Below are 13525 nucleotides of genomic sequence, written 5' to 3'. Positions count from 1 at the left end.
GGATGAGTATGAGTTGGCCAAGTGAGAGCTGGGAGTGAGGTAGCGCTGGTGTATTTCATACCAAAGTAGATGCCTTGTTAGAGTCTCGAAAGCAAGGAAATTGTGAAGGGGTCAGCATGGAAAGTCAGTCAGGGAGTGGCCAAAAGCAAGGTTAGCCAAGGGTGAAGGAGTCCGATCACCAACGGTTTTTCCTACCAGGTGAAAGAAATTTGACACTATCCTGTCCTCCTCAGTAGAGAAGCCTTCTACATAGGAATTAGTGTCTTGTTTGAATTAGTTTCTTTTAAATGTTATTTCTAACTCCTGACAAAATTTCTTACTTTTGCCTTTGGGCCCTTCTGTTTCCCTGTAGACTCCTGTCATGGCACTATATGACTTTATTGAGCTTATATGTTTCTAATTCTGTCTCTCTTGGGAGATCAAGAGCTCCTCAAAGACTATTTTTTATTTATCTCTGTATCCCCAGGATCCAGAACAGTGATTGAGACAGAGGAGGCACTCCATGGAAGCTTGATGGAAAAAAAAAGTTTGATTTCAGGAAAAAGTATTTCTTCTTATATTTTTAGGATAAAGCATTATCAGATAAAATCTGGGTAATCAAGTCAACAAAGTGAGTAATCTTGTCCACTGTGATGGCCGTGAGCCCTATGAGCTGCTGCCCAACAGATTTATAATCCATTTATCCTTCTCTGTGAGCCATTACTGAGCACTGCTATGTGTCAGGCACTGTGCAAGGCACTGTGGGAGGGAGAAATACTTTGAAGACAGCAACAGATAGTTGTGAAAATATTGCATAATACACAGAACAATCCCCATATCCTGAGGGCCTAGCACAGTGCCTGGCAATGTTTAGTCCTCAGTAAATGCCTGTGAATAAACAATAAATGAGGAGGGTGTGAGGAATGTGTGCTAAATGTATGCTATGCACACAAAATGCTCTAAGAGTCCAGATCTGGGAAAGTCTGTGAGATGGTTTAATTCAATAGGGTCTTGTTGAGGTATCTGAGCCTTGGAAGATAAATAGTATCTGGAAACACAGAAGGAAGAGGCGGGGGAGTCTAAAGAGAGAGAAATAGGATGAACATCACTTCATACAGACTAATATCCTCTTAATGGAATATAAGCAATTGGAAATTATCAAAGCTCTGATAGTAGTTGGGGTATATTGGAATTCACACAAATCAACCAGTTTTCCAGGCATATTAAAATTTGGCCAATGGATGTGGAAGGCCTAGCAGTTGCTTTAGCAGACAGCCAAAGTGGGCCCTCGTGACAATGTTCATTAAAGCAAAGTTAATCGGTTACTTAAAACAAAAGTGGCGAATGACAGTTTCTAAAATCAAGTTAAGTTGGAGGCAACACTAATGATTCTGCCACCTGACTAGAATCTCAAGGAAGGGGTTTACCTTCTGAGAAAATGTAATAATTTAGAGCTAGAGGCCCCTGTCATTAATTTAGCCATGAAAGGCCCACCGTATTTTAGACCCCATCCCTATGTCCCTGGAAATTCTGAATCTTGTAGAGCCAGAACTTTAGACTCATCAGATTCAATGCTTTATTTAGGTCAGACTGGTTTTGTGTTCATTTGTCAATTTGCAGCTGAAGTGAAGGCCTTAAACGGAAGCCTGGCATTATCTGCTTGACAATGATTTGATGCTGCACCATGTTGTGCTGGAAATTAGTGTCTAGAACCAAAATGTTAATCACAGGGACCTCTATACATTGATGGCATAAATAGCATGTTTCTATATAAAAGAAATCTATAGTGACTCATTCCTATTTAAGTAAAAATCTCCCTTTGCTATTTCAGTGAATTGAATGACTGACTCTGGGCACTTTCTTCTTTGTGCTCTAGGGTGAGCCAATTTAACCTCCCAGGAAACTGTTAAATCTGTTAGAATTAGTTCTATTCTTTCCTTAGGTGCTCACAGAGCTCGAAGTGAGTCTCTCCTCATGATCAGAGGTGGAAATTTGCTCCTTCTTGCCCACTTCTCACTAAAGGTCTGAACTATTCTTCAAGCACCACAAACACATCTTCTCTTGGGCTTATGATGATGTTTTCCAAAGTGAGCCCTTTGGAACATCAATTCTTCAGAATATTAAGAGAGTTACTTGGGAAAAAAAAGGTTTTGTGCATATAGCCATGGGAAATGACTGGAAAGACTTAATAAATGGATAATAGGTTTCTATGTGGCAAGATTTCTGTTAATTGCCAATAAAATAACAATTTTTCCAATCTTTTTTAAACAAATAACTTCTTTTTCATGGAGCAATTTATGAGACTAATTTTCCAAAGAATACACTCCAGGAAATGCTCAGCTCTAGTGTCCATAAGCGAAGACCTTAGTTAAAAACTGCTCCATCACTCACTAGTCATAAGACTATGGGGAAGTCTTCTCACCATGATTGATTTCACATTCCCCATCTGAAGAATGGGAAGGAAGATTGCATCTCCTTGCAATATTTTGTGACGATTAGAAATGTTAGACTAATAATATATAGAAAAAGCTCTGCAAGGTGGCAAACATAGTAGGTGAATAATAAATGAACCATTTTGGGGTACCAGTCTGATTTGCAATTTTTTCTAATCTTCTACTTTGTGCTTCTCCAATTCATCTTCCTTACTTCCTGTTCTTCACTCCCACCTCCTTCTTCTGTTACTACTACCACTATTATTACTAGGTACTACCACTTTCTGTGGTAGACACTATTCATTGGCTCATCCAAAAAACACTTGGCACCTCCTTTTCTCTTTAATTTTCCGTTATAGAGGCTGAAAAGGCTAAATGTCACTTTCTTATACTCTCTCGCAGCTATATTAGATGGTTTTGGCCAATGAGACATAAGAGGAATTCTTATGGGACTCTCAGAAGACTTTTGTTTTCCCTAATAAAAGTATGCAATGCATAGAGCCATGACAGCTATCTTGCCACCTTTGGTAAAAGGCCTAGAGAATGACAGAGGTGCTGGTGCTAGCATCACTGAACCAACTCCAGGAGCTGTCTCCTTCCATACTCTTATAACATGAGGAAAAAGAAACTGAAAGAGTATAAGCCTCTGAAAATAGGCTTCCTGTTACTTGTAGTTAAACACAATTCTAAAAGGTTTAGCTATCATTTTGAGTATTTCTTTGTGCTGATACTAAACGCTTAACACATACTACCTCATTTACTAGTCGAAATAGAAATTTTCCACCATTTTGTAGTTGAGGAAACAGAATAAAGAACATTGTTCAAATTCACACAGCTGGATTGAGATCCAGGTGTGGCTCCTGAACTAGAACTGTAAGTTCATATGCTCTATTTGCATCTAGTGTCTTTCCATGCATATATACTAACTTTTGGGAACATAGTCACTATAACCTTAGTAGGTAGTATTGTAGCCTTCATTCTGAGGTATACAATTAGTGTCCTTTTTAATATGGAGAGCTCTTGCCATTTCGAAGGGACACACACAGACCTAATCCAGAAATAGGGCCCAGACGCAGTCAGGGTTTAGGGCAGCCTGCTTCTGCATACACCAGACGGAGGACAGCAGAACAGACCTGGGCCCCGTATAGTAGCGGCTTCTCTCCCAAGACCTATATCTGGAGATTTAAGGATTTAATTACCTTTTTAAGCCCATCCTTGATCCCAAGAGGTGGGTTCCTTGCTATATAGATTTCAAGCCTGAGAAGCACAACTGATTTAGAATGAAATGTAAAAATATTAGAAACACCTGAGTTAATTCATTCCCCATTATTTAAACAGTGGGGCAGACAATGTGATTGACACTGACCTTTATAAAATTACAAATTTGAAGGGGAGCTAAATCCCTGCATAACAAGTTATATTCTATGATGTGCTAAATACTCTGAACATCTTGATTTTGTATAACAGAGAAGAAATATTTAGTTTAGGAGCTAATGGAAGCTACAGAAGAAAGGAATTTTAGTTTGCATCTCTCTCTAAGGATTATGGCTTAAAAAGGAGAGCAGGTATGGGATGTGTGCGTTGCAAAAGAATTATAGCTTTCTCTGCCATGTTTTCTTTTCCACATCAAAAGCATCTTCCAGCCTCAAGATCCTGGTTGATGGCAAAAAAGAAGTCTCTATATAATCAGACTAGCCTGTCTGAGCTGTAATCACACAGACAAACCAAGATTTGTCAAGATGCAGAAAGAAAACCCAACAATTGTCAAAGGTCCCTCCTTACCGTCTTTGAGATTTTAATACCCAATGTACCAGCTTCAAAATCCAATCAAAAACTACATGGCACTGTAGGGAAAACAAGTTAAAATATAGCAAAAAAATCCTTAGAATTTTTTTCTATTGGTACTATCAGTACAATTTGTTGTTTTATGTTTGTCCCTTTGTTTATTAAATTAGAAATTAAATAGTTGAAAACATTCATTGAATGTTACTAGAAGAACATTGTAACTATAGCAAAGCATGAGATCAATGATCTGATTCTTGGGCAGAGACTGATGGCCATAGGAATGGGAGAGAGATTTGTAATACAGGGTTCTAAAGGCTCAGGCTTATGAAAGTTAATAGGAGCACTGAGGAGCAGCGGTGTGCACACCAAAGATAAGCAAAGCATACCTAACACATTCCCACCCAAATTCATTCATTCAACAAACATACCAAAAATCGTTATTGAGCATCTTCTGTGTGCCAAACACCGTCCCAGGTACAGCTAGGCATTGGAGGCACAGTGATGAAAAAAGTAGATAGGGGCCCACTCCCACGGAGCTTGCTCTGCTTAAATTGGAACACAGCATGTGTTATACTGTCTGGCAAGGAGCTGGAGAGCAGAAAGATGGAGATGCCCTGAAAAACCCAGACTGTATAATCAATGTCTCCATAGATTTGTGCTGCCTTTTATGATGCTCGCTTTGTAATTAAGATCACTTTGATTGCACACCTGACACAGTGACTTTCGGGATAGAAGAAACCTGACAGAGGTGTTGGCTCCAGCATCACTTAATCAAATGCCAGGAGCAGTCTCCTTCCATACTTCTTGTAACACGAGGATAATGAAACCCAAACAAAGAATATAAGCCTCTGAAAATAGGCTTTCCGTTACTTGCAGCTAGACACAATTCTAAAAGGTTTAGCTCCCATTTAATGAATACTTTCTATGTGTGCTGATACTAAACACTTAACACGTGCTACCTCATTTACTACCCAAAAGAGAAATTATCTACCATTTTACAGTTAAGCAAACTTACATAATCAAAAAGCCAATAGTTAAGAAATGCTTACCATGTGACAGAAACTTAGCACGTGTTAACTCATTCAGTTCTCACAACCACTCTATGAAGTATGTATTCTATTATCTCCATTTTTCAGAGAAGGAAATCAACCATAGAGAGGTTAAGTGTATTTGCCTAATGTTACACACTTGGTAAGTGATGCTGCCAGTATTCGATACCAATATGCTCTCATCCAAGTACTAACTAGGCCTGACTCTGCTTAGCTTCTGAGATCAGACGAGATCGGGCGTGTTCAGGGTGGTATGGTATGGTCATAGATAAATCCTAGTACTCTCTAGCAATACACCCTGATACCTTCAATAAAGTGTCTGCTATGTGCCTAAACTTCACTTTTTATAATCCTGTGAGGTAGGGAATATGATTGTAATTTGTCAGATGAAAAAAAAGAAATAAGTTGCAGAGAGATGAGACAGCAGTGCCAATGTTCACACTAAGGATAGCCTGGCTACACAGACTGTGTTCTTTGCTGTCACTCCATGCTGTCTGTCTAAAGAGCCTTCTCTGGTGAGTTTTTGGGGTGGTTAGACATAGATTCATAATTCCCTCCCTCTATCAACCTGTCTGTTTTATATATCAGGCTTCCCTGAAAGATTTTGTTTGAAGAAAATGTTTGAAGAAAAGATAATAAAACAAAAGTTTGAAAAATAAATTTTCTTAGCCAAAATGAAAGGCTGATCTTGCTGAAGTTTCAGAAAAAAAGAATGTTTTACAGAGGAATCAGGAAGGCAGATAGAAAATAGGTCATCAGCATGTTAGATATATGGAAGTCCTTTTGCGTACAGACTATGACATTACCAGGAATTATTTAAGAAGAAGACACTAATTACAATGTAGTTGAATATCTTGCACAACATATTTGGAAAGAGATGAGACGTGTAAAGGAATCAGAAAACAATTGGAAGAGGCAACGGTACAAGTTAATAATGTAAATGAATTAGAACTTGTGGATAAACTTCAAGTATCCTGTGAGTCCTTTTCAAACCTTAGCAGACACAGTGTCTTTACTGTCACCATAATGCATGCTTTGAAGAATTAGGGCTGATAGAAAAGTAGAATGTTCAGGCTTCCTAAGTAACAGTATAGTTCAAGCAATATCATTTAGATATTATCTTACATTTGAAAGATATGTATCTTCCATTTATTTGTCTGGCTTTTAGAAATACTATCATAACTCAGTAGATTTAGTAGGGCTGATGTCCTGACTAGCTCTTTTGATATATACTACTTAAATAGAGGAGCCCTTTATTCCAAATCTATGGGAATAAGTAGGTATTTATTCCTAATTATCAACAATCTATGTAGCCTTTTCTATACTTAAGAATTTGTTCCTAAGCCACTGATAACATGATCTTACTGTCTTTTGAAGTGCTTTGGAATCATTTTCATATAAGGAAGTCCCTCCCATGGGAGGAAATCATTGGCTGTTGGCTCCAGATTATTTTCAGATAGAAATTGTCCAATAACTACTACCTATGATATTGAACTTGAGGGTGGGATGGGACTATAGGCAACAGAGAATTGAGAAACTGACTGGTTGTTCAGGATGATTGTATGCAAAGCCACTTTGTTGTCTTGCCTTTTTCAGTTATTTAGATATCTCCAAGAGAGTTCAACTTGCCCATTAAGAACTAAAATATAAATTCTATATTCTTCCGCCTCTGTGTGGCGGGCATTCAAGGGCTCTCCTGGGCTTGAATACAGTTCAGTCCTGTGCAAGTAAACTCAGATGCGTAAGGCTTTGGGCATTCTGCTGTCAGCATAATCTTTGTTAACAAAAATTTTCTCTACTCTGTTCTGGTGAACTAGAATATAGCCCACAATGTATCTCTGTCCCCCAAAGACTTGGGGGTCCTTGCCTTGGCTTAGCGACTTAACACTGCTCTCACTACCCTGTCGACCTCACTTCTCTTTTGCTGTAACTCTGCTTTGTTAGAGACCTCAACTTCAGTGTTTCCTGCCTTGGCCTAAGTAATCGGACCCACATCCAGTTAACCTCATAGAAACCATTCAATGAAAAGGTCCCAAGTCCGAAGGCACTACCTCCCATAGTTTCATTCACCCAGATTTCACCCATTTAAAAGACCCAGGAAGCAAATGCCACTGCTACAGCTATAGGGGACAGTGCCCCACTGGGTCCCCACAACTTTTACCTTAGGGTTTCCCCAGAGGAGCCCCTCCTCTTCCACAGGTTGACTAGGCTGCTGGATCTGCTGGCTGCGGAGGACGACTTGCCGTCCCCCACGTGCATGCGCACCACAGTAGACGTGGTGAAGGCGCTGCGCACATTTCTCTCTGGTTTGGCCAGGATGATGTACACCTTCGGCACAAACATGCAGCCCAGGGCCACTGTGGCACTGAGGCTGACTGAGAAACACATGGTGATGATTTTGTAGTTGCTGCCAAAGTAGATTGGCACAAAGGCCAGCCATATAATGCAGGTGGTATACATTGTGAAGGCGATATACTTGGCCTCGTTGAAGTTAGCTGGAACATTTCTGGTCTTGAAAGCATAGAAGGTGCAGCTTAAAATCAACAATCCATTGTATCCGAGAGGAGTAACGACTCCTAGGTTGGTGGTGTTGCAGATCAGGTAGACTTCCCGAATGCTTGGGTAGTCATGCATTATGTCAGGAGGCTCCATTATAAAGAGGGCCACGATGATGCCCAGCTGGATGCATATAAGAATGAAAGCAATCACGAGCTGGGCACAGGCACTCATGAATCTGGGCTTTTTGGTACAGATCTTCTTCTTGCTGCCAGCCAGGATCCTTGCAATACGGTTGGTCTTGGTTACAAGGGCTGAATAGCTCATGGCTGGAGAGAGACCGATGCCAATTCTCTGAAGGTAGCAATAAATCTGTTTGGGCTTTGCGATGAGGCAGAAAGTACATAAGTAGCCCAGGCAGATGCCAGCGAGGATAATGTAGCAGAGTTCCCTGCTGGAGGACTTGACTACTGGTGTATCGCGGTAAATGATGAAGACTGCGGTAACAAACAGGGTGGCCAGCAGACCCAGGCAGGCAAACACCACGGCTGCGATGGGCTCAGGGTCACCCCATCGGAGGTACTGAACTGGGATCAAATCACAGCCTGCAAAGACACAGACACATGTTGTAAAAGACGTTTACCTGGGTCATATATCCCTAAGTTACAGGCAGCTATTTATGACCATTTCAGTTTGTCTCCCAGCTACCTTTCTAATTTCAGTATCCCATGCTACTCATTCCTTCACATATTCATTCAGAAAACCTTTATATTATCGAATAGGTATTCTGTGATGGGAGCAATTCTAGGTCCCGAAACAAAAGAATGATGAATATGTTCCCTGACTCCATAAAAAATAATCAGGGGCCTTTAAAACAATTACTTATAACTCTAATGAGGGCCATGAAGAAGTATAGCATGGGTTCTGACCCAGCTTATGGAGGCAGTAAAGGCGTCCTCCAATAGGAATTAACAAATGAATGTGTTGGTTTGACTGAGTCTGGGGATTCCGTGTGCTTGCCAAACAGAGGCTGCTGTAAGGAAGGGAGGCAGGAAAGGAAGCCATTGTGCAATAGTGTGCTAAATAGGCTAAGATGAGCCCACGGGAGTAGGTAAGAGGGAGATTTTATAGATCAGAGAGTCCTAGATCAATAGGAAATTATTCTAGGATCTATGTAGGGGAACGGCAGGATCTGATCTGTGTGTGTGTTTTATTTTAATCATTCCTTTGGTTGCTCTGTGGATTTTGGATGAGATAAAGGTGTGGGCAATTTTGAGAATTATTTTGGAGCCATAGAGAGTGTTTGAGTGGATATGGGGGTTTGTGAAAAGTAAAGGTATCAAAGATGACCAACACTAGTAAAGAAAGGTTGGGATTTTCAGAGAATCTTGTGGTCTAGATGCTACAGAAGAAAAGATTGTGTTGAAAAAAAGGGGCATTAATTTTTATAAGAAAAATGATCCCAAAGGCAAATAATTGGCAGGTATGGGAAGTACCACCACTCTCCAGATTATTTTCTACTCATGGCATGCAGTTATTTATATCACTTGATTATGTAGCAGAAAAAAGTGACAGAAAATAGTGTCATTGGAATTACCTGCCTTTTTAAATTTTTTTTTTCAGGATAGTGGTTCTCAAACTTGGCTGCATATGAATTCACATATAGATTAAAAAAAAAAATACTGAGACCTGGGTCTCACTTCATGAGTTTCTGGCTTAATTGGCCTGGGTGTGGCCCGGGCATCGAGATTTTTAAAAGATTCTGCAAGTACTTCTAATGTGCAGCCAAAGTTGAGAAGTATTGCTCTAGGAGGATCATTTCTAACAGAGGTTTTTTTTTTTTTTGTTTGTATTTTTTTTTATAGAATTGAGATAGCTTCACTGGTGAGTAGGAAAGGAGGTAAGTAATCTGTAATCTGGAGCACTGGGCATTTGAGGACTATGGCAAATTACTGATTGCCTGCAAATATCCATTCTGTCCTTCATCCTCAGCAACAGATATCCAATTTCATTTGGTATGGTGAACGATTCAGTTAAAATAGTACATTTTCCAGCAACTCTTGCAGTTAAATATGGCAAATAAGATGTAAACAGAGAATTCCATAAAGGAAAATGACTCATCCTGGAAAATACTGTTTTTGCCCTTCCTTGCTTTCTCCTTCTGCCGTCTGGAATATAAACACGATGGCTAGAGCTCCAACAGTTATCTTGGACTTTACGGTAACTTTAAGGACAGAAAACATGTTCTGGGTTTGGAAGAGGAAAATAGATGGGAAGCCCAAATCTCTGATAGCCATGGAATTACCAACTACCTCTAGACTATGTATATCCACATCTCCCTTGTTTAAGCTACTTTTTTCCCCCTGATATATGCAGGCAAAGCAAATCCTAATTGGTATAGGGATAAGCTTTTCCTATTAACTTGCTATATCCCATGATCAAGGCTGTTGCAGTGAGTGGCTTTGAATATCAACGGTAACTGGGAGGTAGGGGAGGCAATAACATATTAGTAAAGAAACAAGAAGCATGTGTTTCTTCCAAAATATGTCTAAGCATAGCTCGATTGTAGTAAAGGAAAGGAAAGGAAACATTCTTTCTTCTTCCACTTGTTTTTACCCTTCTGATCTCTTGCTTTAAGGTCTCAGGTTTCAGATAGTACTATTAGTATTATAGTTAGATTCATTATATGTTTAATATCTGTCTCTGGACTCCTCAGTACACTTTGCAAAATTGTTTCTATGGGAAATGAATTTTATTTTAAATAATTGTGCATTTAATATTGAAACAAAGTGCTTTTCACTTTAAAAAATGTGTATATAGCCCAGACTAAATGTAAAAGTTATTTTATATAATGTAATTAATCATAAACAAATACGTATCTCATTGCTAATAATATACCTGTATCCATATTCAGTCCTCTGTGTTTCCGTATGCTTCTGATATACTGGAATTCAACCTCTGAGACCATAGGGTTTAGGTTTATATTTACAAATTTGCTCCTTGTAGAGACTATTTTAAAAAGGCAGAATTAATCATTCTTATCTTTTTTTCTTTCATAACAGTTTATTTATAGCACTAATTTGACAATGAAATTTATCATCTACTATACTTAATTATATAGGGGCTTGTTTCTACTGCTGGGTAATAAGCTACTAAAGTCCACAGGAATTTCCTAATGTTGGAAACATGTTATGTGGTATATGAGGCAGGAATTCTTTCATTAGCTAAAAAAAAATCAACTGAAAAAATATAAATATTTACTTTAATAGTTTTAATTTTACCCCATTTTTTCCGCTGTTCTGCTAAATCTTAATTGTTTTTATCTAAATGTAATTAGTGCCCTAATTTTTAAATACTTTGCATAGGCTAGCATTCAGCACTACTTTTATCAGGGATATTCTTGAACTTTTCATGTGCAACTTATTAACATTATGTGTGAAACTAAAGAAAACTCATTAGATATATGTGTTGGAAAAAATGTGCATCATGCATGCCTCTAATGGGATGTAATTATTTTCACAAATTTTCTAGAATTTATATGTTCAAATAAATGTTTTTTTTCATTCAGGGTAAGCCACTCAGAAGTCTTTATGTTTAATGATGCTGCCGTTGCACAAAATACTTTTGTAACTATTCTCTTAGAATAGCAAATTGGACTCTGATTAGAATGTTATAATCACTGAATCTTATAATTAAATAAGATCTTAGAGTTTTCAAAAAATGGATGTGTATCACAATCACTGGGAAAGCCTACAAAAATATAATTCAAGGGTCTAATTCAGATACTTTTGAGTCAGTACATTGTGTTGAAGCAAAGAAATCTTATTTTGAATAAGCAACATCAGTGGCTCTGTGCAGCTAGTCCTTGGTCCTTGATTGGTAATTCAGCCTTAGAGATTATCAGGCCAACTTCTCACCCAGTGTGTGAATATCTTATATAACTCCAAGACGCAATCACCCCAACCCTACCTAAGGCTGTTCATGAAATACATTGTCTCAAGGCCAGGACTAGTGGTGGTGGTAGGGGAGATAGATTGAAAAGGCAAGAGGTTGTGACGGCAGGCAGAGACTGGAGGTGAAGAAACCAGTCAAAAAGCTATTACAAGAGGACAGTCAGGGATCATAAGGGCACAGACTAAGTCACTGTGCTGGAGAAAACAATCAATTGGTAAAGACATTTCAGAAATAGGCTTGAAAGCAATTATGAAGCAGACAGAAGAGTCAAGGAAAAAGGCTTCTAACTGAGTTGATGGCGATACTATTTACTAAGATGAGGATGGTAGAAAGACAAGGGTCAAATTCTATGGGAATGATATATACTTTCAGTTTGGATGTCTTGTATCTGAAGTGCCTATGACCTAGTGAGTGGAAACAGAAGCTTAGAAGAGGTATTAGTGTGGAAGATACAGCTTTAGGAATCAACTGTTTACAAGTGAAAATAAGAGACAGCAATAATTGCAATCAATGAGGAAATTCACAGATGTAGATGAGAGCAGCATCTAGCAGCCTGGTAGAACACCAATATTTAGGAATGGCAGAGGGAGAGGATATATCAGGGGAGGTATAAGATGGATCAGCTAGAAGGAAGAAAGTATATCAGAAGCTAAAGGAAAGTGGTTAATTGGGTGGCCTATCATAGTCTCTTCTAACAATATCACTTCAGCTGTTCTTTTTTAAATCCTTACCCAAATAACTTGCACAAATCTTTAAGCTTCAGGTTCACAGGCATCTCCCCTGGTAGATATTTTTTTCCTTCCTCCACTACTATTAGATCTATTTCTTTTGAATGAGAGGTGGTATCTTTCCTAACATGGAACATATTCTACCAAATCTCAGAATCTTTAGATGATAACCTTATTATTATATAAGTTTAAATTTCCATTGATTACTATGCCAACTAGGTGCATTGGTCTATAAACATCTGCCTAGTTGTTCTTCTTAAACTTCTTCTTTATTTTCTTCTTGTTACTGGACATTTTTTCCATTGATGGTTTCATTTTTATCCCTGTTTTATTCTTAGTGTGATGATAAGTTACTGGAAGTGTATATAGATGTTCACTAAGAATCTACAATGCATGTATTTTATAGTTTTATTATGAGTTTAATCAATTTAGCATATGTTGTTACAGTTTAGATTAAATAATCTTGATCATGTCAGTGAAGTTCCTTTTCAAGCAAGCATATTAGAGTTTCTCTGGCTCTTAGAAAATGAACATTATATTCCTTTCTAGAAAATGCAGATGAGCCACAGATTAGAAAATCATTCCCATTTTCTGATAACATCTATTTAGGTAGCTATCTACTCCTAACTTTCCTTCTTTCATGCTTGATCCATAAGGCTGTGGTTCTCTAGGATAATCCATATTTTCATGGCTTGAACTGACAAATGTTGAAAATACAATAGTTTTTTTCTTTTAAGAAAGGGGAAAGTGAGCTACCAAAACTGTATTATCCACATTTATCCTATGATCCCACCAATGTTTTTCCCATATATCTAATAACAAAATGGGTGATCTTCTGATTTCCTGGACCCCTAAAAATGATGTGTGTGCTTAATCACAGCTGGTACTCATGCTTAGCATTTAGGCATTAGGCTTACACTATTAATATTCTCATAGTTAAGAGTTCCTAGACTGTTGCATTTCCAAACCCTGTTCTGAGTGTCTGTTCAGGCATAGGGAATGAGACAGAGATGCCTGCTGTTCTGTAAATCAGGCTGAGCAGGAACTGCTTAACAAGCTCCATAGATCCTGTGTATTTGTGGATAAAGGAAGTTGCTGATGA

The 13525-nt window shown here is 38.5% G+C and overlaps 1 protein-coding gene and 1 long non-coding RNA gene across 9 annotated transcripts in view; one reads left to right on the top strand and one right to left on the bottom strand.

The window, feature by feature from the left end:
- Nucleotides 1-13525, bottom strand: part of GRM5 (glutamate metabotropic receptor 5) — a 472602-nt gene that overhangs the window by 48641 nt on the left and 410436 nt on the right. For all 8 annotated transcript variants that reach the window (XM_045557157.1, XM_045557159.1, XM_045557158.1 and 5 more), the window contains one exon: nt 7407-8346. In XM_045557157.1, coding sequence (XP_045413113.1) covers nt 7407-8346 — 940 coding nt within the window. The remainder of the gene's footprint in view (nt 1-7406; nt 8347-13525) is intronic.
- LOC123642240 overlaps nt 1-13525 on the top strand; it is a 192582-nt gene that overhangs the window by 44622 nt on the left and 134435 nt on the right. The window lies entirely within an intron of this gene.

Source organism: Lemur catta, chromosome 7 (assembly GCF_020740605.2).
Source record: "Lemur catta isolate mLemCat1 chromosome 7, mLemCat1.pri, whole genome shotgun sequence".
In the NCBI taxonomy this organism is placed as follows: Eukaryota; Metazoa; Chordata; class Mammalia; order Primates; family Lemuridae; genus Lemur; species Lemur catta.
This window is presented reverse-complemented; position numbering and strand designations above follow the sequence as displayed.